The 26207-nt window shown below is 40.6% G+C and overlaps 3 protein-coding genes across 4 annotated transcripts in view; 1 reads left to right on the top strand and 2 right to left on the bottom strand.

The window, feature by feature from the left end:
* CETN3 (centrin 3) overlaps nt 1-1662 on the bottom strand; it is a 34073-nt gene extending 32411 nt beyond the window's left edge. Inside the window, exon 1 of the mRNA XM_050943934.1 lies at nt 1496-1662. Coding sequence (XP_050799891.1) covers nt 1496-1512 — 17 coding nt within the window. The 5' untranslated portion in view covers nt 1513-1662. The remainder of the gene's footprint in view (nt 1-1495) is intronic.
* The window catches only part of POLR3G (RNA polymerase III subunit G), a 45529-nt gene that overhangs the window by 8895 nt on the left and 10427 nt on the right, over nt 1-26207 (top strand). For both annotated transcript variants that reach the window (XM_050943938.1, XM_050943940.1), the window contains exons 2-5: nt 14747-14830; nt 19013-19141; nt 20026-20155; nt 24778-24840. In XM_050943938.1, the coding sequence (XP_050799895.1) occupies nt 19022-19141; nt 20026-20155; nt 24778-24840 (313 nt within the window). In that variant the 5' untranslated portion in view covers nt 14747-14830; nt 19013-19021. The remainder of the gene's footprint in view (nt 1-14746; nt 14831-19012; nt 19142-20025; nt 20156-24777; nt 24841-26207) is intronic.
* MBLAC2 (metallo-beta-lactamase domain containing 2) lies at nt 9194-18721 on the bottom strand. Its single transcript, XM_050943930.1, has 2 exons — nt 18183-18721; nt 9194-11972 (listed from the first exon to the last, which is right to left on the bottom strand). Exons 1-2 carry the CDS (start codon nt 18643-18645, stop codon nt 11587-11589), a joined length of 849 nt encoding a protein of 282 aa, XP_050799887.1. The 5' UTR covers nt 18646-18721; the 3' UTR covers nt 9194-11586.

A 26207-nucleotide genomic window follows, 5' to 3' on the forward strand; every position in this document is an offset into this window, starting at 1 on the left:
TTTCCCTCCCATTCTGCAGGTGCACTGAGTACATACTCAGTATATCGGAAAATTGAAAACCAAGTGCACCAATGTATTGATTTATACTGACAAATTGCAGGATTTGGTCAAATATGTGCTTTACAAAGCTCTAATCACATGTATCCTATTATTTACTGTATTGACAGTATGTGAAATGCAACAGGAAAGATGATGTCTTAACACTAGATTCTGAAATCTTATTTATTTTTGATGCCTAGCTGCTCTCACAGGCAAAACAAACTTATTGAAAGTCATTGCAAAGTTATGATTATTTAAAATGAAATGTCTGTTTTAACAATGAAGTTTCTGAAGCAAAACTGAATAAAAAAAACTGAACTTTATGGGTCTTGTACATACATATGGCAACAGCCCTTACTAAATAATAGTCTGTAAGGCTTAACCAAAGCGTTAAGGCCGCATCTGCCCAAGGTGTCCGCACTGATCCTGTGGACGTATCAGCCTGAGCCGCTAAATACTTTAGCTAATCTTAGTGACTATTGCTCGGTGTGGGCTGCTGTCACGGGCAGACGAGGGCGGGGACACAGTTAGCATGCAGGAGGGCTGTAGGTCACCGAAGGGCTGCTGCGCCAGACGCTCCCCATGGCCTCATGCCTTCGCACTGGGCCTTTTTTTTTTTGCTACCTTGAAACCGGCAGGAGTCCTGCGAAACGCTAAACCTGTGTCTCGCCAGACAGGGCCGCCCAAAGGATTCCGGGGGCCTGGGGCCGTCGGCGGCAGGGGACTCCGGTGGAGCATCCGCAGGCGTGCCTGCAGGAGGTCTACCGGAGCCGCGGGACCGGTAAGCGGCAGGGCGCCCCCTGCGCGGCGAAATGTCTAGAGCTGGCCCTGTTTGGCGGCGGGGGGCCCCCGGCGCGGGTCTTCGGGGCACTTCGGCAGTGGGTCCCGGAACGGAAGGGCCCCCCGCCGCCGAAGACCGGGTTGCACTTCAGCGGCAGGTCCCGCTTCGGCGGTAATTCACTGGAGCCCTGGAGCGGAAGGACCCCCCTCGACGGCAAAGACCGGGAGCGGAAGAAGCTCCAGGGCCCGGCCCTGCAAGAGTTTTCCGGGCCCCCTGGAGCGAGTGAAGGACCCCGCTCCAGGGGCCCCGAAAAACTCGTGGGGGCCCCTGCGGAGCCCGGGGCAAATTGCCCCGCTTGCCCCCCGCCCCCGGGCAGCCATGTCGCCAGAGGAGAAGGGCCCTGACACAAGGGTAGGCTGTGGCAGGCAGCTACTGGCGGCAAAGAGCTGGGATACATGGGCCCCAAGGTGCCGCCAAAGCCCCAGCGCTGGGCGGGGGCCCCGAGTCGCCCCAGTCACTGAGCAACGCCGGCCCTTCCTCCCCGCCTCCCCTCTCTGCCCGGGGCCGCCCACTGGGGTAGTAGCCCTGGAGGGGAGCGGCCTCAGCAAGCGCGCTCGGTCCCGGCCGGTCACAGCCTAGGCTCAGACCCTGGCGCCTCGCTCCATCCATACCGACCTCAAGGCCAAACTCATGGTCGCGTCCCCAGACCGGGCTGAGCCGCACTGGGCTTCCCCTGCTGTCACCGGCACCAACAACAGCGGCAACGCCGCTCCAACTTCCCCTTGGAAACGCGATACACTCTAGACACAAGAGCCGAGTTGCCCGCTACCGCTAATCTAAGTGGCTGAACAACAGCTTCCTCCCACCCTCCTCCCTGAGATACTCTCTTATTGGTTGAAGTGCTTGTCAACCAAAGAGATTTGGTTGAAGCGTGCGGCTGCGATTTTACCCAGAATGCCTCACGGCTCAGGCTTTGCGTTGGGGAAGCGGCGGTTAAATTTCAAAAGCGGTGAGAATGTGGGTGAGATGCCGGATGTAGTTGCGAGGCTCCGCCCTCCCGCTAGCGTCGGCGGCCCCTGCCCGGGGTTTGCAGCGAGGCAGCCTGTGACGCTCAGGAGGCTGCCGGGGGAGGCGGAGTCTTTTCAGTCAGGAGGCGGGAACGCTGAGGTGGGCTGGTCTCTGTGGAGCCGGATGGCGCTCAGCACCCTGCCTGGACGGAGCATGTCTAGGCACCAACACTGACAAAGTCTCTGACCTCAAGGGTCTGGCCAGTGCAGGTGCCGCAGTGGTGGGGTATTAGGAAAAAGACATTTATAGTTCATATTTTGGAGGGGGGGAGGGTGTGCTTTGAGAACATCATTTTACAAGTTTTTTCTGGTTTTATGTCTCTGAGATTCTTCCCAGCCTGAGGGGGAACCTCGGAGATGGTGAGTGGTGTGTGAATTGGGATTTTTTTGTCCATTCTGTATGTGCTGTTCGGCTTTGTAGTTGTACCTTGGAGATTTTTGGGGAGGGGATATATGTTCTTGGTCTGGCTTTGCAGTTTTCCTGTGCCTAGGAGGTGCTTATATAGTACAGAAGAGTTAGTGGGGTGAATCTAGGGGTGAGTTATATAATAATCGTTTCAACATTTAGGCTGTCCTGACCCTGGATGACATTACCTTGAGGCTGGTGAGTAGGAGGCAAAGAGTGACCTTATTTAAAAAAGCAAAAGACAGACCAATGAGAGATGCTGTGAAGTTATTCACCAAGATGGTGTCACGGAGTTCCTGGGCGATGCTCTGGAACTGCTCCCTGTGAAGCCAATCAGGACTCTGGTGAAGTTGCCTCTCTGTGAGCAGACTGTCTCCAGAGCAAGGAGCTCACACAGCTTCCACCTTCCTGGGTCTGACCTTGGAGCATCTGACATCCTCTGCCCCTCCGTGCGCTTCCCATAGCAAGCCTGCCTTGGTGAGATCCTGGGGAAGCCACAAGCTCCTGCATCCCAACTTCGCAGTCAGATGTGACTCTTACCCAGCCAGTAAAACAGAGGTTTATTAGATGACAGGAACATGGTATAAACAGAGCTTGTAGGTATAGAGAACAGGACCGCTCAGCCGGGTCCATCCTGGGGGGGGCAGCGAGCCAGACACCCACGTCTGCACTCACTCCTCGTCCCCAGACAGCTCCAAACTGACTTCCCTTTCAGCCCCTCCTCTCTGGGCTGTGTTCGTTTCCAGAGCCAGGAGGTCACCTAATCTCTTTGTTCTCCCACACCTTTAGCTATCTCCTTGCAAGGGGAAAGGGCCCTGGCCATTAGTTGCCAGGAAACAGTGTGTTGGCCATTTAATGCGCACTGGCCCTTTGCTCTTCCTCATAATCTCTGACAATTTTTCAGCCTTAGCTTTTGCTTTATCTCCTCTATAGACATGTTGAACGTGCAGAGAAAAATAGTGTTCTCCAATGATTGCCTGAAGCATTCACTGTTACCAGTCTGTAAGAATGAGTGTTTACAGGGCATTTGTAGGGGATCAGTCACTCACTCTCACTCATGCCCGTCACCCCAATCGGGGTATGGGCCGCCAACCACAGATCTCCAGAGTCCTCTATCCTGGGCCATTCGCTCTAGCTGGTTCCAGGTATAGCCCATTTTTTTGCTATCAGTCTGAAGGTCGCGTCGCCAGGTGTTTCTTGGATGCCTAATAGGGTCAGGTTGTTGCTCCTCATCTCTGCTACAACCTGCGCCGTCTTTCCTGACTCGTACATGGTCCTCACGTTCCATGTGCCTATGGTAATCCTCCTGGTTGCAAGAAGGGTAATTGGCTTAGTGGCTTCCTCACGGCTTTTACCACCCAGCGTCATGCATCTTCGAGTTGAAGACCGTTCTTTTTCCAGGGTAAAAGTCTCTGTTGTCTCTATTGTTGGTGTTTCTGTAGCAGGTTGATTTTTTACAAGGTGGAGTTGCTAGCCCCACGCCCAACCCTCCTCCTTTATCCTGACTTGGGATAGGCAGATGGCCCCAAAGGACCTCTCTGGTGGAGTTAGGGGATGAGTACTCTGTCACTTTTACAGACATTCAGTGTCAATGTCTACCTCATATAAAGTGAGAACACTAACCAAACTCTCTTTCTGTAACCACTGCCTCAGTAAACATTACAATTTTCACAAAAGAATGTTTTCCTTATTTGAATCCTCTGCAGGGAGGGAGGAGATAAAAGCTGCAACTGTGATATGCTGCCAGCCACCATTTTGAGGTGGCAAATGGGGGAGGTGAAGATATCATTTGCCAAGCAAAGGGAAGGGGAAATAAAAATAGATACATAGGCATGTGCCTTCCGGAGTGTGGTCACTAACTGGGGCTTCATCATGAGATAGAGACCAATTATTTGGCCAGCGTATCTACCATTTTAAAAAGGTGTATGGAAGACCAAGGGACAAATAGACAGCATGGGCTGATAGAGCGAGCGAGCGAGGGAGGCAGGGACCTGGGCCTCAGAAAATCTTCTAGCTTGCATCCACCTAGAATAGCTGCAGCTATGGGACACCTCGAACAGAAGTTAGTACAACACTATAACATAATAAAATATAAATATTAAATTACAAAAATTATTAAAAGACATGCCAAGGTTCCCTTCACAGGATCTGCCTACTCAGTCTTGTAGGGCTCCTTGAATATTATCACAGCTATTGTGATAAAATGGAATCCAGGAGCAAATAGACAAAATCTGTCTGTACTCCAGCTTATAAACAGGGGAGGGAACATCTGGTCAACTTGACCCCAGAACAGGGGAGGGCATGCAGGTAAACAGAGAGTTCAATAATGGTTACCTGAAAAGTAGAGTAGGATAAGAATTGGAAGACTGCCAAAGCAGTTTGCAGCAGCATTGCCTACACATGAGTAGACAGAATTAACTTGATTTGCAGCAAAGTTAGTACACTTCAAAAGGACTCCAGAATGTGATAAATGCAGTCAGTGCGCTATAATGAATTGCATCCCCTGTACACAGGTGTTTTCAAATCAGATTAACTCAGTTTAGTCCTGTTTAAACTCCCCATAGAAACCAAGCCTCTTTTTTATTATGTGGCTGAAGAGTGCCTAGCATATGGGGCCTTGATTTTAGTTGGGTCCTCTAGCAAAAGCTCTGACAGTGGGGACCAAAATGGTCCTTGTCACTATAAAATTGAGAGACTTGGCAACACTGTAATCACTGTTGCCAACCTCAAAATTTTAAAAGTCATGAACCAGACTCCAAAAATCATGAATATAAAAGATGATCCCGGTCTATTGTCTGATTTCTGAACTCTTAAAATTGTCTCACATGCATTGAGGATGGGCAGTATATATATATATATAAAAATATATATAAAAAAATGATTCTGGTCTATCTTCTGATCTCTGAAATCCTGCCCATCCTCAATGCATGTGAGACAATTTTAAGAGTTCAGAAATCAGACAATAGACCGGGATCATCTTTTATATTCATGATTTTTGGAGTCTGGTTCATGACTTTTAAAATTTTGAGGTTGGCAATAGAGAGGACCCCTTCTTAAGTATTCCCTTATGGGAGGGCTCAATGCCTTAGAACACTACTAATATATTAGAGCCTTTCCCCTCTAGGTCACCAGTCTGAATCTAGCCCAGCTCAGTAGAGAAATAAGTTTGTTTCCAGCTAATGGATCTTTGGTGGACTGTATATGGGATGTGCATAGTGGATCTCCATTCCAGCTCCCACATCACATACTCACCGCAGGCTGTGTTCCTAGAGCATCTCTGTTACTATTGCATGGGCATGGCCTCCGTTCCCTTTGTAGGCAAATCCTGCTCCTGTCTCTTTTCCATTTACAGTTGGTGGTCTTTGTCATCTTGTTCCCCACTTTGCTTTTCTCTGCTTTGCCCTCTATCCTAGGCTTCCCTCCCTCCTGAGTATGGCCTTTTCTGTGCCCTTATTTTTTTCCTCCTTTTCCTTACTCTCTACTACCTTGTTTAATATTTTCCCCCTTACTCATGCACTCTTACACACAGAATGGAAGCTAACCTCTAAACTACTGGAATAGCCCCTGCATGTTATTGGCAGCTAGTGAAAGAGAGCAGCTTGAGGAACTATATATTAATTTTTCAGAACAAATCACTGAAAATGCTCTTGGATACCACAGTGATAAGATGGTTTGAAAATGAAGAGAAACATTCTGCAGCTATTTAGCCAAATCTTGAAATTTCTAACTTCACATGTAGTTTCATTTTCATGTTGTTTTGATATATTCTTCGGAGGGATCTGCTCCCTTTCAGTATCTTTTTAAATGTTACTGTTGTTCTGCTAGTTATCAAAGGACAACACTGGAAAAATATTTCCTAAAAAAAGGAGAATGATGGTAGCGCTCTAAACTGTACATATGCAGGTAAACCACCAGATGGCATGTATCTGTCACTTATTCAGTCACCTGTTATGAAATGACTGGTGAATCTTAATGAGTGAACAAATATGTTTACTTGCATTTACACTGGTTAGGCTTATAGCTAACGAACATTAAATGACTATTGTGTTTATAACGGAAGATAGACAAGGAATAGCAGTGATAAAATACTATAATTTGCTTGTATTTTCTTTAAGGCTCTATTAACTGATTTACATAAAATATGAACTGACCAAACCATCACCATAACTTGAACCAAACATCTGCTGAAGTTCAAATAAAGCTTAGTTACTGTTTTCCAATTATTTTTCAGTTCTCCATGCTTCTGCACTTCCTGGTTCCATTTAGAAGTGAAATGCTGAAATACCACACAGTACAATTTTTCAGACATGAGAGATATTACTGAAATCACTGTAGTACTTAGGCAGCACATACAATAATTAAGAAACACAAAATTAGTCAATATGGACTCTGTTCTGTCATTAATTTAACTTTGAAAAGTTTTTTTCCTTCATCCATAATTTCCTGCCTATGCCTTTTCCTTCTTTTTTCATTTTCTTTGATTGCAGCTATTTTTCTGCTCTACGAGCAGTTGGACTAAGGTTCATTCTGATCACTCGTGGTACACGTTCAGGACCCAGCACTGGAGATGCCTTGTTTCCTGCTCTTGAAAATGTCATCCTTAGCAGTGAGATTCAACTAGGTATGACTTTTGCTGACAGCTTGGATGCCCTGCAATTCAACTTCAGACCAGAACATGGCATGGAGACAGCCCTAGTAATACTAAGGCATGAAGAGAGAGGACAATCTCAGATCTCATAATACCTAATCTCTCCACAACTTTTGACTGTCAACTGCAAGACATTGCAGAACCGGACAGCAGAGCAATAGTGCTCCAATCATTTTTTTCTAACAGGCTCAGAGAGTAATGGGGGGCAACTGCTTCTCTTCCAGCAAAGTCTTCACTGGTGGGCTTCCACAAGGAACTATTCTGTTCCCCCTCCTCTTCAGAATCCAGGAGACCACTCGGAGAGGTGCTGAGACATGCTATTTCATTGACAAAAATACACAGGACACCTAGCTTTATTTCTGATTTATTACAGATGCAACTGATTCCCTCACTGACATGACACACTGGCTACGTGACAAGGACAGCTTGCTCAAACTTGTCTACATGGGGAATTATTCCAGACTAGCTCCATGGTGGACATTCTTATTCCAAAATAAGAGAGTTTCTTATTCCAAATTAGGTTAATTCACTGAATTTATGTAATTTGGAATAATGCACTCTTATTCTGGGATTAAAAACCTCCACACATGGAGTTAATCAGGAACAGTTAATCTGCTTTATATTCACACCTCCTTTTGTCTACATGTGAAAATTAATCCAGAATAAGCCCTAAGACTGAAACGTTGCTAACTTAAAGAGGAAAATGCTTTCAAGGTATTATAGGAGATGGAATGAGTGTTTCTTATTTTTATAGGTAAAATTCCAATGAGGAAATATGCCACTGAGGCTGAAAAAAAAACAAACCACCTTTATTCTCAGTGGAAGATGGTAAACTTCACATACAATGCTCAATTAAACCAAGCAACTGCATATATGATATCTGATGCCCAAATTGAATGGATATCCCCTATTGTATCAAATGTCAACACCAGTGTGATTCAATCAATAGAACACAAATTCTGGGCAATACAACAAAAGCAGACTTGAAAAACCATTGAACTTGAGACTTGTATGGAAGAACAGGGAATTGGATATGTTTGTAATAATGATGCAATTCAGCCTTATGATATATATTTAAATAAAGACAGAAGAAAATGTCATTATCAGCTAGACTCTTCTCCAGGCACAGACATCTTCGTCTTTTATACTGACACACCAGAAAGACCTAAGATGAGTCAGAGGGATTTTGGTGTGAGTGTAACAGTAATTTTAAATTATTTTCTTTAAGAATGCCTGGGGTTCTCCACTGCCCACTTGGCCAGTGTTCACTGGATATTAAGTATTAGTGTTAAGTAAATGTTTTCTTTTTAAATCTGAATATGATGGTGTTTTATATGTATATAGAGATCATGTATACTATGTTGTATTAAGTGCAGGGTTAGACTGTAACACTAAGACTAAAAGCCTTTGTATGTGGGATCTTTATATGCATGTTACATTGAAACTACTGTATTTTCTACATCAGTGGTTCTCAATTTCCTCCCCCCCACGGACAACTTGAAAATTGCTGAGGGTTTCAGCAGACCACTTATTGATCTTTCCAAATGCTGTTTGTACCATTAGCTAACTATTGTAAAGTGCTTTGGATAAAAGTGCTATATAAAAAAACCTTAATTAACTTCTTTTGTTCAACAAATAAAAGCACACAACTCATTTTAATATCAGTAGTCTTACCTTTCTAATGCAATGAATGTGCCCTCTCTTCCCTGCCATGGCAGCCCCCGAGCTGGGGCTGGGTTGTTACTGGACTGTGAAGGGGCGAGGGGCGTCTCCCTCTTTCCCCTACCACAGTAGCCCCTGAGCTGGGGCTGGGAAGGAGGGCTGTCTCTCCCAGGCAGCCACAGCCCTGGAGTGGGGAAAGTCGCCTCTTTCTCGGGCCATAGCATGTCCCAGATTCCTCCCACCCCCTCTTATCACTCCACTGTCCACTCACACCAACTCCCTATTCCGCCCAAGGCCACCACCTCACCTTATGTGTGCGTCTTCTCCAGGGTACAGGCACCTAATTAGCAGAGTTACGCCTGCATAGCTCCACTAATTAGGTAGATGGCCCTTCATTCTCTTGTGTTTAGCCGCCCAGGCACGCACCTTAGAGGGAACTATCCGCAGACCACCTGAATGGAGCTCAGACCACAGTTTGAGAACCTCTGCTCTGCATGTGTTAGGTATTTTATGAAGTCTATATCTTTTATTTTGCTGCACCACTTTATTGTATAATTCTTAAATATAATTGTATGGAAATTATAACTGGACACTATGATAGAACACTTTTATTATGAGTATCCATGGCTAAATAAGATGCAATACAGTTTTTCCTAAAAAACAGTCAACATCAGTAAAGTTTTGATAGATAACAGACCAAGTTTAATATTTTCTGTAAAACCTCCACAATATTGAAAACAACTTAATTAACACAGAGTGCTTCAGACTTTTTACAAACAACAATTCTAATCACCCCAAATTTTGCTATACTTAAACTTAACCGATTTTAAATATATTTAATCTACGTAATGTGAAAAGGACACTGTCAAACTCTTAAGATCAAAATCTGACAATTAAAAAAAATATATAGTCTGAGACGGGAAGGCCTCCAGATATTTTATAGAGAGGATATTACTTGCCTAACAAGTTTTTTATTATAATATAAAAATAGTTGCTATTTTAAGACCCACAAAACTATGATTTTCTGTGACTATTAGACGGTATTTATACTGGGTCCACTACTGATTTAGGCAAAAATTAAATGGAGGAAAAAATCTGACAATTACTGCTATTATTGATAATTACTGCTCTTTGACACTGGCAAAACACCCAGTGAAGTCAGAATTTAAGGACTCTGTAGTATGAAATAGTTGATGCTGGAGCACAAATTCTGTGTTTAAACAGTACAAAACATCCTTTCTTAGCAGTTACTGAATCAAGGAGTCCACAAGTCTCCTGTTCCAACAGCTGCTGCAAGTCACCCAGACAATTCAATGTAAAACCAACCTTCTTTGGTAGATACAATATGCTTCTTCAGGCATTCTGAATTTTCTGCTTCCCACAACAGTTCTCCACCTGACAACCTGCCTGCTTTCCAGAATAATATTTAAACTGCAATGAGCATATGTGTGTAAGAGAAAATGTCAGTCAACTGAAAAGAAGAGAGGCTATGATCTGACGTTTATTTTGTGGCCCTTCACTGAGTGACTTTCTTTTTAGGCCCACTTTTTTTGCCTCTCTTCTCTGGTATTAAAGAAAAGTAGCAACTGAGTTAAATTGCTTCATTTCTGATGTTAGTTCAGGAAGAACTATCATCCACAGTAAACATTCCTTCACATAATCACATAAAGGAATTTAGATTTCTTCCTCAAAAATCAGAACATATCATTGCTAACCTGTCCTCTGACTAGCCACAGTCTAGTGGATCTGTCCTGCCCACTTACAATTTTGCTCCAGCTTACACTAGGCACTGTTAAAATCTAAATAAATGTGTCATGCCTTTAATAAACTCTATTTGCAGTGCTGCTTTTGGTGAAGAATATATGAAGTAAACAGTCACGAGAAGAGAGATGATTTACGCAAGAGCTTCACTTCCATAACTTCGGGACAAGAGTGCTTATTAATTTGTGATTAGTTTCCATAGCAGACCATTCTTTCTCCCAAAATTTATGTTAGGTCAGAAAGTCCATAGGTATTTTCTTCTGAACAGAGCCCAAAATATAACTTGGTATGATCACATAAAACCATCTCTTCGTATAAAGTCAATTGCAAACAAAGTAGCAGGTTAATTTTTAAACTCCACTTAAACATAGTGGATAAAATAAATTTGCTAAACTGGAAAAACAAAATTTGAAAACAAAACACTGTCAAACTTGTTAGGAAGGTAAAATATATATATATAAAAATAATCAGACAGTGTCCATTTAAATTGTTAAATAATTATGCACCTATAAACTAACTTGTTTAACATAATTTAAAATAACTTCAATTTTAATGAAGAAATGATTACATATCTTAGCAATTTTCATGGATGCATTTAATCTGTTTTAGGAACAACAGAGACTCAAATGCAATGTACTTTACTTCTAAAAGCAACAATATGTACTGAAATACTTTATAAACAAATAGTAAACAGTTCAAGTTACATTCACTTAAAAGTAAAACTAAATGTACTGGTCGTTGAATTCAGTACTTATAAATAGGACAATGGCTTGTTACAGCTATCTTTTCAAATATAGCACTAACAGCTTAATTACATTTCAGCCATTTTAAAAATACACTTTAAACACAAATTGAGCCTTTAACCTAACACCACATAAAAAAAGTTAAGTTTCAGGCATGAATGTCAAACTTTTCTTCATTTTGGCATATCATACGTATCCATCAGAATAATATAAAAAATAAAACAATATATTTCAAACCGCAGTCTAATGGCATTCATAATCCAAGTGCAAACATGCCTTGAAGAAAAGATAGATGGTGGCTTAGCTGAAGTTAATTTTATAAAATAATAAAGCAAGCAAAAATAAGAATCTTTATGATTCATTCATTATTAGTCTGCGTTTTCTTTAGTAACAGGTACTGCTTTTGTTTGCATTCTATCAACACTAGCTCACAAGCCATTTGGTTTTACAATAGCTGATATTAACAAAATGAACCGACACTAAGAAGTGACTCTAGAATTTGTCACATGAAGAGCTAAACTTGCAATGGACCTCATGGCACAGGTAGAAACTTTGTGACAAACTCCAGCTTTTGAAATGTAGTTGGAAGCTAAACGATACAGCCTTTCAGCTCCAAAGGTGTTAAAATGCCCTGGAAGCACCTTCTCCACAAGACCTCTGTCCACTAATTCTATAAGACGCTCACAACTTGTGATGTAATCACTTATCTTGCTGTAGGGAAGCCAGTCAATCATCGATCCATCGTAAACAACATCTCCGCTGAACAATATCTTCTGATCTCTGTCGTGTAAGCAAATACTTCCTCTTGAATGACCAGGCATATGCATGACAGTCAGTTGTCGGTCACCAAGGTTGATCACGTCCCCTACACATTTTAATATATTAAGGGAAAATACAGGCATTTATTATGCATTGTAAGCCAAAACCAAAGTGTATATAGAGGTCTATGCAGTAAGCAAATTATATATCCTCTAAAAAGACCAAAACATTGTAAAGAAAACATGGAATGGGACTTAGTTCAGATCACTTGATTAAAAATTATGAAGAAATTTGGGCAGAAAAACACACATTCTAAAAGTCTACTGATTTCCCAACTTTGGTTTCTCCTGCATTTTTAATACTGAGGATTTTATGGTCTTCCAAAATTTATTGTTATTGAGCTATCTCTCTGGACTCTACCACAGTTATTTTGAGATCTGCAGTGACAGAACAATGTAAATGATTACAATGGAAGCAAGATTGGCTCCCAAACATACTACATTTCAGAATACTAGTATTGACTAAGATATATGAAATTAAAGGAAAGTTGGAGTAGTCATATTTTAGTTCATATTGAAACAGATTTTTAAGAACTGTTTCACTATCACCATAGCTATGAATGTTTTTTCAGTGAAATAGCTATTGCATTGATAGTTTCAGCAGAAGCCCAGGTTGATGATATAGAACAGGTCAGACAGTATAGCTAATTCAGCATTTGAACTTTGATGTTCTATTCATTTTTTTTTTAAATCTCTAGTTAATTTAAAAGAAGTGGTTAAAAGTAAGATTTACAACTTCAAAGCCTAGACTATGAGAGGAGGGACAGACATGACTTAATTCAACAAATACCTCCATACAAGCTGCTGATTAAAGAGTGATATTAATTATTTCTTCTAAAGGAAATTCCATCGTCTTCCACAACCTGAAGGATGGCAACCATGATCCAGAACCTTTGTAATGACAGTGATGAAGCTAATTTAAAATAAGAAGGATGTTTAACATGCCACCATGCACTAGGTAGTCCAAAGACTAAGGAGAAATTACAAAACATCTAGTCCTAGCCAGGGAATTGAATGGGAACAGCAGAACCAGTTCATACCAGTATTTTTACTTGAACTAGAACCAAACCTGAACCATGAATTTGTCCTACCTACTGAACCTGAACTTTAAAATAATTATTTGGGTTTCTGGTTAAAATAAAGGTTTCACTTTTTTTTTTTAGGTTTAAATATTTAAAATTACTGTGATCCTACTTTATAAAACAAGACAACAAGATAACAAATAGGCATACCTGAAGGCATGCCTCAGTATAACAAGAAGAGAATGAGGCCCACAAGAGTGGGAAGGAAGATGAGAAGCTCAGGAACTGCTTGCACAACACATGTGAAAGCAGTGGATCCAGAGAATGATAGAGGTCCATCTCTGGGACTTCCCACTGAGGAGAGATGTGGAATACTCCCTGGTCCCAGAAATTAATAATACCTTTTTCCTTGCGCTTGAATAGAGTTAATGGCTACCCAACCCTTCTCCCCCTTAGCCAGGCCTCCTCCCACCCATCCCCAACTTTGGGGCAGCTCCCCTCTCCAGATGCCCAACTTGAGGCAGGGCCAATACCCCAAACTCAAATTTAAACTTTCACTGAAAAGATCCAATATGGACAGGCAAATATTAGAAGATATTATTTTAGTTCTCTCAAATAAATTGTTCATAAAAAAATGGTTTAGTTGACAACGAAAACCACTAGGAAAACATGTAAAGTTAAAAAAATAAATGGTCAAAATTCAAAAAAGTTTCCATTTTAAGTTTGAACTCTTTTTTAATTTATTTCCAGTGAGATTAAAATTTTATTTGAACTGGCTCAAACCAGTATTTGAACCGTTATTTTTGTTTGGTGGCTTGAACTGGAACAAAACCCAGTTCCGGGTCCAGTAGTCACCATACTCTGGCAATTCATCTCTGAAGGCAGCACAGAAGTAAGAGTGGCAATACCGTGACACCCTTACAATAACCAGATTTCCTGGGGGACACTAGATTTTCACAGCCATGAATTTGGTAGGGCCCTACTTATCACTGCTGCTATGCCACGCCAAAGGTTTGAGATCTCACCAATATCACAATATTAAATCTCGAAGCAGATTTGACTATTCTCCATAGCATAGGGAAATAGTATCGTCTCTATGTGAAAATCTGCTACCCAATTAGTTTCAAGTTATTTGGGGGGCTATTGGCATTAGCCAAACTCCCTTTTGAGGATACGTATGTAAGGCCTAGATAATGCTTTAATAGCATGAACACTGATGATTTTATATAGAAGACACAAAATAGCCAAAGTGGTGAAATAATAGTGGCAATGAGGAAGCTGGAGCTGTGAAGTGCTCCAATGGGCTTCCCAGACCCAAAGTAACATCATACTAGAAAGAAAATTGAAAGAAGAGGCTAAAGAAATGAACAGCATGTAACAGCCCGAATTGAAAGAGGAGGAAAGCACTTGCAGAATTAAGGCGCAATCATCAGAATGGCTTGAAGAAAATGAAGTACACCAGGAGTGTAGGAACAAAAAATGCAAGGATAAGACAGACAATTTAGGCTAAAAATCAGTGAGATTTTAGACATGATGAACAAATTAAGGTGGCATTAGTAGTCTGAGAGATTACATATGACTAATGTAAATGGAAAAGCTAACCTCAATTAATTATTAGGACTGATAAATTACATAGGTCACAAAATTCAGAGCTAAAGTTTCTAACAGAATGTTAGCTCTGCCTTGTTGCATACCTTGTATAGTATGGTATACATTTGTGTAAAATAGCAATGTTATTGTCAGATAACAAACATCAAGTACTACATACATGTAAAATGGCTAAACTGATGCTGTTTCAGAAAAATCACAAGGTAAGGTTTCCAACTGCTGCATTGTTTTAAGTGCAGACCTGCCCTGAGATTCTGTCAACATTTTCAGAACTGGTAAGACCCTTAATTTGCCTTACTATATTCCCGCATCTGTATAGAGTGTAATAAACTTTGCAGTGTACTTCTGATTTTTTTTTGGGGGGGGGGGGGGTTGTTTGTTTTTTTAAATCTGCAATTCAGCTTTTGTAAATCAACAAAAAAAAAAGTCTTCATAAGGCACAAAATCAGCATGGAAATTATCACAAACAGTTCTAGGGCCAAGGAGTTCAAATAATCCAAATACCATGGAATTGGTTTCTTAAAAAGAGAATGGTACCTATTAATATTAAAACCAAAAATCATTCAAATAGAGGGAGAAGAGAAGTGTTCACATTTTAACAACAAATTCAGACAAGATAAGGAAAAACAGTTGAAATTGAATAACTTACACTAAGTGAGATTTTAAATAGGTATAGAATAAGAAAAGGCTAGACAGTGTAATCAACAGGTGATTACACAGCTAAAAGTTGATTTCTCCAACCTTGTACCACTCACCACTTTCCAGAAATAAAGGGTTTGTATTGCTAGAGTGGAGGGGGCAGCACAGCAATCCAACTAAACATAATTTATTACAATTTGAACACTTTAAAAAGTTTAAACTATTACCTCCAATAAGGAGAAATCAATCCCCAATTTTAATTATCTTCATATACACACTTGTTTTATAACCAGCTCTCTTATCCAACTATGCAGAGACATTACTCACCCAATGTCTCTCCCTCTCTGCTATAAAGTATTCTAAAAGGAGGAAAACTAGTAATATTATCTCTAAGGTCACTAGGGATATTTTAACTGTACAAACAAATACATCCTTTGCACAATTAAAAAACATTACCTAAATACATGTGGGAGGGGGAATGTTTTATTAAATGAAACATAGTGCCCTACTTCACCCAGTGGAAGAATTAAATAATTTTAAAATGTTTTATTGCTACAACTATCCCAGAGTGGTCAATATCTTTTTTATTTAATATTTTACCACAAGTATGTTTTTTACACAGTCACCTGAGGAGAAGGAAAAAATAATATCCAGCCTTTTCAGAAATCTTCATAATAAAAATACAAGATTGCACACAATTCCTTTTATTCTGTTCAAGAACAGTCTGGGAATTAAATCCAATTAGATCTCCAATCTGCATAAATTTTTACGAAAGTAGGCAATATATTTCATTAGACATTTGCTATTAGTATTAAGAAAGAACTATCACATCACAGTAATTAAATACTACTTGCAGAAATGAAAAATAGTTATACTCAGTAGGCTGAAGTATTCAATTCAAAAGCCCCCTGGTATCAGATATTTACCAGCTCCTTGCTTTTCATTTGGTTAGATTCCATTTTCTTTCAAAGTGAAAATTGCAGCCCAAACAAACCTCATCAGGAGGATAGTCCTAGCTGACAATCATCCATGATATAGTTTATCACAGATTTGAAACCTTATTTTTCACTCCACATTCGCTGCCAGTTTTCTTTGCTGCTGAGGAATGAGTAAAGCTAAATTTGCTTCCTTTGCTCCGAGATCAATGGGGGAAAAATATAGGTATACCTATTATAGTCATTTTGTTAATGCGATAGAGGGAGATTTCTCAGTATAAAATAATTAAGGAGGGGGAGTTGAGGCTTCGGAATCTCAGATCTTCCCCACTTTTGTTATCTGTAAGTCAGTTCCAATGCCCATCCAACAAAACAAACCAAACTCCAAATACAAAAGCTAGCACAGGTCAAAAGAGATTCTGAAAGAAAATTCACCATGAAATTTTCATATTAACAAATAATGTTGAATTATTACTTCCATCATGAAACTGTACATTGGGGTAATCAATTATTTCTTGTCATGGTCCAAATTTCCTGGTCAAGGTCTAGTCAAGGTCCAGACTCCAGAGAAAATAATACAAAACCAGTAATGAAAATAGGTAGTAAATACAAAGATTTTGCAATCTGTTCAAAAGCATCTGACAAACTTTTGTCCCCCGGGGCTGCCTACTGACTACCTCTACTGTACATGATGGAAGAATGCACATCATCACAACTTCTCCAAATTATTGGTGACTGATAGACAATTCTCGCCTTATATCCAGATTCTGTTCACCCTCAGTGAAAAGACTTCCTGTAACAGAAGAGACAAAACTGAGAGGTGACACCATTCCTGGCAGTGTTGTCAGCTCCTGATTTGCCTGCTCCCCACTGGATCTGTCTAGATCAAAGAGGAGCATTATAATTTTTTTCCTCTGTTCCCCAGAGGTATGCAGGAAAGTCAGAATTGTAACCAATGTGGAAGAATAATTTTTGCCTTATTCAGCTGATAACAAATAATTTCCTTTAGTAAACCACAGACCTGATTCTCCACTACCCTGCACCTTGTGCAGTCATTCACGTGAAAAGTGGGTGTAAAACATACCAAAATCAGAATTCTCTCAGACACATATTGCTAGTAGCATTATACACCTTTGCACAGGTGTAGAAGACTGACAAAGCCAAGGCTGCACAGAATCAAGGCTTTAGCTGAAACCTGAGGTACACTGATGCACAGGTACTATACAGACATGCACCATAAACATACATCCTGATGCATTATATATGATTCACTTCATATAAATTGACTGATTACTATATGTAGTACAAAGATATATGAATACAGCTCAGAGACAGCATCATATCACTGATGCCCTTTATATTAAAAAAATGTTTTATATTCAAGTGCCATACAATATACTAACACTATAAACGTGAGGTATATATTTAGATACATATAAACATGATGCACTGTATATAAGATGATGTTTAATCTAGTAGCACTAAACACTGGTGAACTGATGCAGGTATACAACAGATGTGCACGCATGGACGTATATTAAAGACAAACACAGCATATGAACACCTCCCACAAACAGTAGTGCAGACACACAGATGTACTTTCTTAAACCCCCCAAACACACACAGTAAGGCACGCATATGTAGATGAACCTCCAGAGCTCATCTCTCCAGGCACACACATGCTGGGTATCAGTACAGATGTACTACACAGATACAGCACACACTGATGCACCTACATCCTGTTGCCTTACAGTGATGCACAACTCACCCTCTTAGCCCCACTTTATTTACACACAGACAAACACGTAGGTGCTGTTGACTTACACAAGTGTCCAGCACAACCTCTGCGTGTGTGCAAGCACACGGTCGCATACACGCCCAACAGAACACACACAACTCACCCCAGCCCATCTTACACACACCCTTACAAAGACGCCAGAGCAAGTGCTCTATGGAGCGGTCTCTGCCCCGCTCGCCCTCCCTCCGGCATGAAGACCCCACTCTTCTCCCTCACACACACCCCGCCCCCCGGCGGAGCGGGGCTGCCCCTTACCCTCCTGCAGGACATGGGTGGGCTGCACGGGCTGCACTCGGAACTGCCGGGCGCTCCAGCCGGGGCTAGGCGGCCGCACTACCTCGCTGTCCGACAGCCAGGTGACGGTCTCGTAGTTGTCCCCGCGGAGCAGCGCGTCCGCCTCGGCGCTGTGCACCGCCACCTCGTCGAAGTGGTGCAGCCCGCCCGCGTGATCGAAGTGCACATGGGTGGCCACGGCCAGCAGCGGCCTCCTGCCCCCGCCCGCCGCCTCCCCGGCCTCGGCGCCCGGCCCCAGCAGCCCGGCCGAGTGGAGGTAGTCGGGCAGGCTGCGCAGCCCCAGGCCGGTGTCTATCACCACGTCGCGCTGCGAGCCCCGCACCAGCCAGATGTTGGCTCGGTTGCCGGACTCGTAGAACCGCTCCTGGATCCAGTAGATGCCGCCGCCCAGGGGCTTGTGCGCGAACCACTCCAGCGCCGACATGCCGGGCCGCACACAGCCCCGCACTGCGCGGCCACCGCCCTCCAGGAGGAGCCGGCGCGGCGCCCGCACCCACTGCGGCCTGCGGCAGCGTAGCCGGGGGCGGGGCTGGCTGACACGTGTTCCCATCTCTTTTAAGTTCTTAGTTTTAAAACAGCCTCACAGTTTTGATTAAAAGCGAAAAATGGATTCTTGAGTCCAGTTTGATTTCTAGACAGAAGTATTTTTTCCCCAAGCTGGAGATCACAGTTGGTATGAGTCTTGCAATTTAAAAATACCTTTTATTAGTCCTTGACTTTTTCCCAATCTTAATTTTGGCTTTATTTTTTGTGATACAACTAGAATCTAACAAAAGGTGTAATGTTTTTAGTAACTCCAAATGGCTGGGTCAGGGAAAGGAAGAGGACGTGCTGCATTTACTTTCAACATCGAGGCTATTGGCTTTGCCAAAGGTGAAACGCTACCTGAAGTAGCATTCAAGCCCCCTCCACTGTTTCCTGTAAGTACAGAACTTAATTTTAAGAGCATGTTGCATGTCTGTGTAATGTGTTTCATTTTCATATTCAGGCATAAATGTGAGGAAAAAACTTAAAACACTATCAATCAGTTTTGAAAGTAACTAGTCCATGTAATCATGTGCTCCCAGTGATAGATACCTCAACAGCAGAGACTATGTAGGCAGGATTCAGGTGTTTTACACTGTTGTCTGATGATACTATAAACAGTCTTGTCTATGCTACAGCCTCACTGTTGCTAGAGGATGTTCTCTAATGTAGACAAGGCCACAGTGGAAAGAGACTTTTTTTTATTCTTGACAACAGATTTGTTAAGTTATATTAGACTGTCCATGAGGTAACTAACATAATTTTAAAAAGCAAAATAACGGGTCTGCATTGTTCAGATTAATCATGTTTAGCACAGATCCAACTGTATTTTGGGAAGAGGTATTGCTGAAGTTGTTCTCTGATAGAAGCAAGGGGTTCAGAGCAGCATAAGTCAGCCTGAGGCACTGCATTTGGAGGGATGGTGAAGGGTGGGATGGATGATGATTTGCACCTTGCTTCACCGATCTACAGTCAGATGAATTAGAATTTTATGTTTTTTTAATAGTTAAGAAAATGTTTTAGATACTTGTTTTCTTCCTTTCCTAATAGAGATTTTCATGGATGGATACATTAAAAAGAAATAAATCTTTTTTTACAATTTAACTGAAAAATATGCTATATAAAGTTCTGAACATATTGTCAGAATGCAATACAACATGTTTGCAAACTAGCATAATACATAATTGCACTCCTCCATAAGTAGCCTTTTTCTGCAGCTTTTTGTGTTGTTGTATGTAATGGATATTAGCATAATAATGCACCTTAATAATTTACACAGCCAACAGATTTTAAGCCAGTGCCTCTGAAAATGGGAGAGGAAGAGGATTATATGTTGGCCTTAAAGCAAGAATTTAGAGCAAGTATGAAAAAAATGCCTTATTTTATGCAAAAAGAAGATGAAAATCAAGGTTTGTTCTGCATCAGTATAATTTTTAAAACAGCAAAATGTATTTGTGTATGAAAAATGTAATAATTAGCACTTTATATGTTCAATCTGTAGTACTGACACTGAATAGTGAAAGGGACAATGTCAACTTGAAAATTACATTTTGTGATGAAACTTTTGCACCTAGGAGAGTTACAAGTAATGCCTACATTTGTTGTAACTAAAAAGTAGCCCAAATTAGTCAGTGCTCCTTTGTAATTGTCACAACATCCCTGAAAGATAGGTAGGTATGATAAGTAGTATTACAGATGGGAAAGCTGAAAAGGAGAGAGGTGAAGAGATTTACCAATCCTTGAATCAGTGGTGGATGTGGAATTAAAAATCAGGAATTCCTGACTGCCAGCCTTATGCTTGTTTCGCTTAGACCATAGTATCTGCCCCCCCACCCCTTTTTTTAAAGATTTATAAAACTGCAGTGTAATTTTGAAAATATTTGTTGTCTTTCTCAGTGTTGGCTGACATATTGTATTTGACATCCAATACATATGTTTTTATCTTTTCAGTAGTTTGTTGACTAGTGTTTAAATCAAAGCTTCTAAGTGTTTGTTTGAAAATTGCATTGGGGAAAACAAAGGACCCAAGTACCTCCCAGTTTCACTGCAGGGGTATCAAAAATCTAGCAATCACAGAAGGCTCTCATTATTCAAAGTGGATTTTTTCCCTATTCAACCTTTTTTGTCAATTCCACCATCTTCCTGTGAGCCTAGCCTGACTACCAGTGTATGGTAAATGATGTTGGTTGGGGACTTTAAGGAACACAGAAATTACCCACTCAGTCAGACTGAAGGCCGATTTAATTTAGTATCCTGTGTCTGATGGAGGCCAGCACCAGATATTACAGACAAAGCTGTAAGAATCCTGCAGTAGCAGATGATCTAATCTGTTTCTCCTTACAGAAGTTAGACCCATTAGCACACCTGACCCTGATTATCAAATACACAGTCATTAAGTAGTTAACTGGTGAAAGGAGTATTTCGCTCCTTTTTGTTTTCTTGGATTAAAATGATCAAATGCTCTTATGAAATGCTTTAAAATGGCAAAGATGGCAAAAGAAAGATGTGGGAGAGGATACTGCATCTTGGCAATATCACTCGTGGATAATTTTTTTTTAGTATGATTTTTTGTAATGTTAATATACATTTGAGCCTGTGGAATACATGATTCGAGCTGCTGGATTCAGGAATTTAATTTTCATTCTTGTTTATTTGGGATATGGTGAGCAATGATGTATAAGAACTGGGGTAACATCCATCAACTGAACTGAGAAGATATTACTTAAACACAAATGTATTCTCTTGCCTACTATATATCATTATTATCAGTCATGCTGAAAAATATTGTCCAGCCTGCTTTCTCCTGAATTTAGTACATCCATATTAAAATGAAAACTTTTGAAACATTTTAATTAGCCTGAAGATGGGTGCCTTTACAAACTATGAAGGCCTGGTCTACAGCTAAAACCTAGGTCAACCTAACTAGGTTGCTCAGGGGTATGAAAAATGGTAGTTAAGCCAACCCAAACCCCATTGACCTACCTACCGCCTCTTGCAGAGGTAGATTTACAACAATAATGGAAAAAACCCTTCCGTCACTGTAGTAAGAGCATAAGAGCAGCTATGCTGCTGTGTTTGGATTTGCCTAGTAGCTTTGGTTGGTTAAGATCAGTCACTGGTGCACACAGATTTTACTGCATATATTAGCCAGATTGGATAAAAATCATTGGTGTGTTTTGTTTTGTTTTTAAATCGGATTTTTAAAATTTGGATTTTTTTGATAAAATGCTTTTTAAGGAAAAAACCTATCTAAAGATAGTTTTAATTACATTATAGCTCAAACAGCAAAGAATCCTGTGGCACCTTATAGACTAACAGACGTTTTGGAGCATGAGCTTTCGTGGGTGAATACCCACTTCTTCAGATTCACCCACGAAAGCTCATGCTCCAAAACGTCTGTTAGTCTGTAAGGTGCCACAGGATTCTTTGCTGCTTTTACAGATCCAGACTAACACGGCTACCCCTCTGATACTATTATAGCTCAAAGATATCTCATTATGGAATAGGGATTATAAATTCTTATTATGTAGTATGAGACAATATATTCACATAATGTTTAAGAAAAGTTTTGTAAATGAATTCCAATGTTCATGGATTAGGGACTCAATCTTATGGGGTTCCACAGGCTTCTGCATAGATTTAGGTTAATCTTTCTATCTACCCAATGGGACTCAGTGTTCAGTCTAGAAGATTCCATCACAGCTGCTTAGTTTTGCAGTTCTCAAACTGTGGATTTGTGTCTCCAGAGGTAACATATATAGAGCTGAGAAATAACAGATCTCAATTCTGTTGTCCCTCTGCAAATTTGTGTACGCAGAGTCAATCCTTTACCTCTCTCTAAAAGTTCAATGAATAGAAGATTGTTGGTGCAGAATAGATCTGGACAAGGAGAAGAAGTCTGAAGATAAATGTGAGAAGCCAGGGACATATGCTTGTGTTGTTCAAATATTATATGTTTGCTGGTGAAGAAAAAAATCCAGAATACTTAATGTTGTTTTAGTTAAATAAAACAATTTAAATGTCTGCCAGGTGATGTTCTCTTCCTAATACAGCATGGCAAGAAAATCCTCCAAATATTAACGATTAACCTGTTGAATTGGAGATAGTTCACGTACCAGTGACTTCATAAATAGCTGCTTCAGGTACCTTTGATAAATGAAATAACCAATCATTCATTTTCTGATATAGCTGTAAAACTAATCTGAAAAGTTTTCAAAATACATCACTGTTTAAAAATGTAAACGGTGTGCCTTCTAAAAATGAAACCTGCATCTATCTCTGAGTTGTGAAAAATATGTATTAAGGTTATAACAACCAACAAGAATGCACTTTTATGTAGAAAACCATGATTTAAATCAAATCCACCCTGATATTAACAGATGCAATAATGTTCTTCCATAATGAGCTTCATCTTGAAATCAAAGCCTCTGTTTTTTCCTCTCCTGACATTGACAGTTCATACAAAAAATATCCAACACCAATTACTTTAGGTACCCCTTGAGGCCCCATCCTTTTAAACATGAGCTTTTGTTCCACTTGTTGCATCTTGTGATTGCATTTGCCTTGGTAACAGACTGGAAGCCCAAATGATGGGGAATCATATATGAACAGACACTCCCCGGGTTATGCAAGACCTGACTTATGCAAATTTGCACTTACAGAAAAAGTTCCATAAGCCAGAAACAGGATTTTTGAGTTGCGGAAATTTTTGCATAACGTACAAGTATACGTTTCTGACTTATGCAAAATTCAAGTTACACAAGGCTTTCTGGAACGGAACGATTGCGTAAGTCAGGGGACGTCTGTAATTGATTTAGAATTTCATGTAATGTTACCTTTCCATCTCCCACCATCCTAATTTGTCTCATTATTTACTCTGTGCCTTTGGTAAATCTTAGACTCTGAGCTCTCTGGGGTGGTTTGTTAGTACAGTGCCTAGTATACAAGGGGCCATCCCTTTTGGGGATCATTAGGCTTTACTGCAGTAGAAATTAATAATTTTGTATTGAATGGGTATTTATTTTTTGTTTTGAGGCATTATGGTTTATAGTAATAAAGAAGGACTAACGGTCAAGAATGCCAAAGTTCCAGTCCCAGGTGTGTTTTTTTTTTTTTACTGAGGGATGGCTTGTCTACATGGGAAGGTTTTTCATTATAATCTAAGGTTTGGATTTAAAATAACTCTTCATGTGGACACTCTTGTTTCAATATGAGTGCATTTTTTCAGTTAAGTTTATGTTGCTTGGGAAAGGGATTAAGCCATACTGAAAAAAAGCCACATACCAGAATAAGACGTTGTCTGCACTAGACAGGGTTCATAGTATAAATATACCAGCAAACCTTCTTAATGGAGGCATAATTTAGATTTAGCTTATACCAATTCCCTGAATGGAATAAGCTATACTGGCAAAAGGACTTTTTTTGCTAGTATAACTGTGTTGACAGTAGAGCTTTTGCCAGTGTAGCATACCTGTATACTAGATCAGTATAAATGGTAAAAGTTTTCCATGCAGGCGAGGTCTAACTGACTAAATCCTCATCTACGCTGAGGCCTGGTCTTTACAAGGAAATTAGGTAAGTATTCAGGGGTGTGAAAAATCCACACCCTTAAGTGATGCTGTTAAACTCACCTAACCCCCAGTGTAGATAGCGCTAGGTTGATGGGAGAATTGTCCTGCTGACTTAGCTACTGTCTCTCGGGAAGGTGGATTACCTATGCCGGTGGGAGAACCCTCCCATCAGTATAGGTAGCGTCTTCACTGATGCACTACCATGGCACAGTTGTGCTGCTGAAAAGTGTAGACAAGTCTTTATGCACGTTAGTAATCCCATTGATTTCAAGGGAACTACTCATACTAGTACAGTTAAACATGTTAATAATCAGCACAATGGAAAGTGCATCTGCATAAAAGGAAGGTGTGTGTGTATATATATTTGGATCAAGAGAAGCATATAATAAGTGTTTGGATTGCCTTGGTTAATAGCATGTAAATGAAATAGAATTCAATAACTGCACATTTTTCTTATCTAGGAATTGAAAAATATAGTAAAAAGTACCTGCAGATGAGAAAAGAATCCATGGAATGGACCCCAGGTAATAATGTAAATTACAACAGTGAAATTCTGGGTGGATCTTGAATAATCTGCCAGTTTTCTTAAATGCCCAGTGTGACCAGAGTCCCAGGGGAGCCAGCTGACGTCACTCAATTAAGGTAAACTGCAAAGAATGGGGCAGGCAATCCCCAAAGCTGATGGATATTCCAATACTTGGATTTACCAAGCCAGCACAAAACAGCTTCTATAATAGCTCACTGGTTACCCAGAAGCCCCAACAACACAGTTCCTCGAAATAATCCAGCCTTAGGCCTCCACCCAGACACACAAGACAAATATGATGAGGATTACTGAAAATTTTATTCATCATAAAAAAGTTCCATCAATCCCAAAGGATCGGACACACCTCCCAGGATAATGAATATTCCAGATTTTACCCAAATATATGCTTACAGACAGTTCTTATTAACTAAACTACAATTTATTTTAAAAGAAAAGAGAGAGAGTATTGGTTAAGAGATCAGTATACATACAGACCAGGAGTCAATCTTGAGATTCAGATTCGTAGCAGAGATGGTGAGCTTTGTAGATGCAAAGAGTTCTTTCAGAAATAGTTCATAGGTCATAGGCCAATGTTTATATTCAGGGTGGTCCAGTCAGGACTGGGATCTCAGTTCTTATGGCTCAGGCTTCCCCTGCATGAAGCCTCAAGCATATCTGAGATAAAAAGGATTGGGACCCAAACATCTTTATACAGTTTCAGGCTTTCTTGTGACTGCTTGTAGTCCTTTAGTGAACAATACACATTCATGTGAACTATGAAGTGAACCCATTTCCTAAACATCACTGGTAATTATTCACACAGATTAACATAAGGCAGTTTCCTGTTTTTTGCGCCATTCACAGATGATTTGCTATATGTTTCAAAGAGAGATGAATACAACGATATCCTATGTTTACAGTTCATTTAAATGTTAATATGTTCTCTTGATCTCTGAATTAACAGATTACAGCATAGACAGGGACTGTTTGATTACATTGTTGCTCTCTCTACCAATATATATGTAAAAACACAAACGTTATCTACCTATATGTTTTTACGGGTTGAATTTGAGTCATTTATCCTGCAGGACACTTAACATTTTCTGGTCATGCATCAGACCCCCAACGCAAGATTGATGTGGAAGGGAGCTATTTAGAGGTCCTGGATACACCTCAAGGATCTCCCAACCTTGACAAGCATCAACCACAAGATTCTCTTTCCTTTTTATGTGAATTATGTCCATATAAAACTCTTGCAAGGCCAAACTCCAAAGGAGTAACCTAGAATTGGTTCCTTTTGCTTTGTGTAACCACACCAAGGAAGCATGATCATTGAACATGGTAAACTTCTTGTTATGCAAAGAG

This window comes from Gopherus flavomarginatus, chromosome 3, assembly GCF_025201925.1.
Source record: "Gopherus flavomarginatus isolate rGopFla2 chromosome 3, rGopFla2.mat.asm, whole genome shotgun sequence".
Taxonomy (NCBI): Eukaryota; Metazoa; Chordata; order Testudines; family Testudinidae; genus Gopherus; species Gopherus flavomarginatus.

What these genes read in the sequence shown, in the direction of transcription:
- MBLAC2 (XM_050943930.1), bottom strand. Translation starts at nt 18,645, where the DNA reads ATGTCGGCGCTGGAGTGGTTCGCGCACAAGCCCCTGGGCGGCGGCATC. An exon ending in CACCCATGTCCTGCAGGAGG is followed by an intron (nt 11,973 to 18,182) that starts GTAAGGGGCAGC and finishes TAAAATGTGTAG; the next exon opens with GGGACGTGATCAACCTTGGT.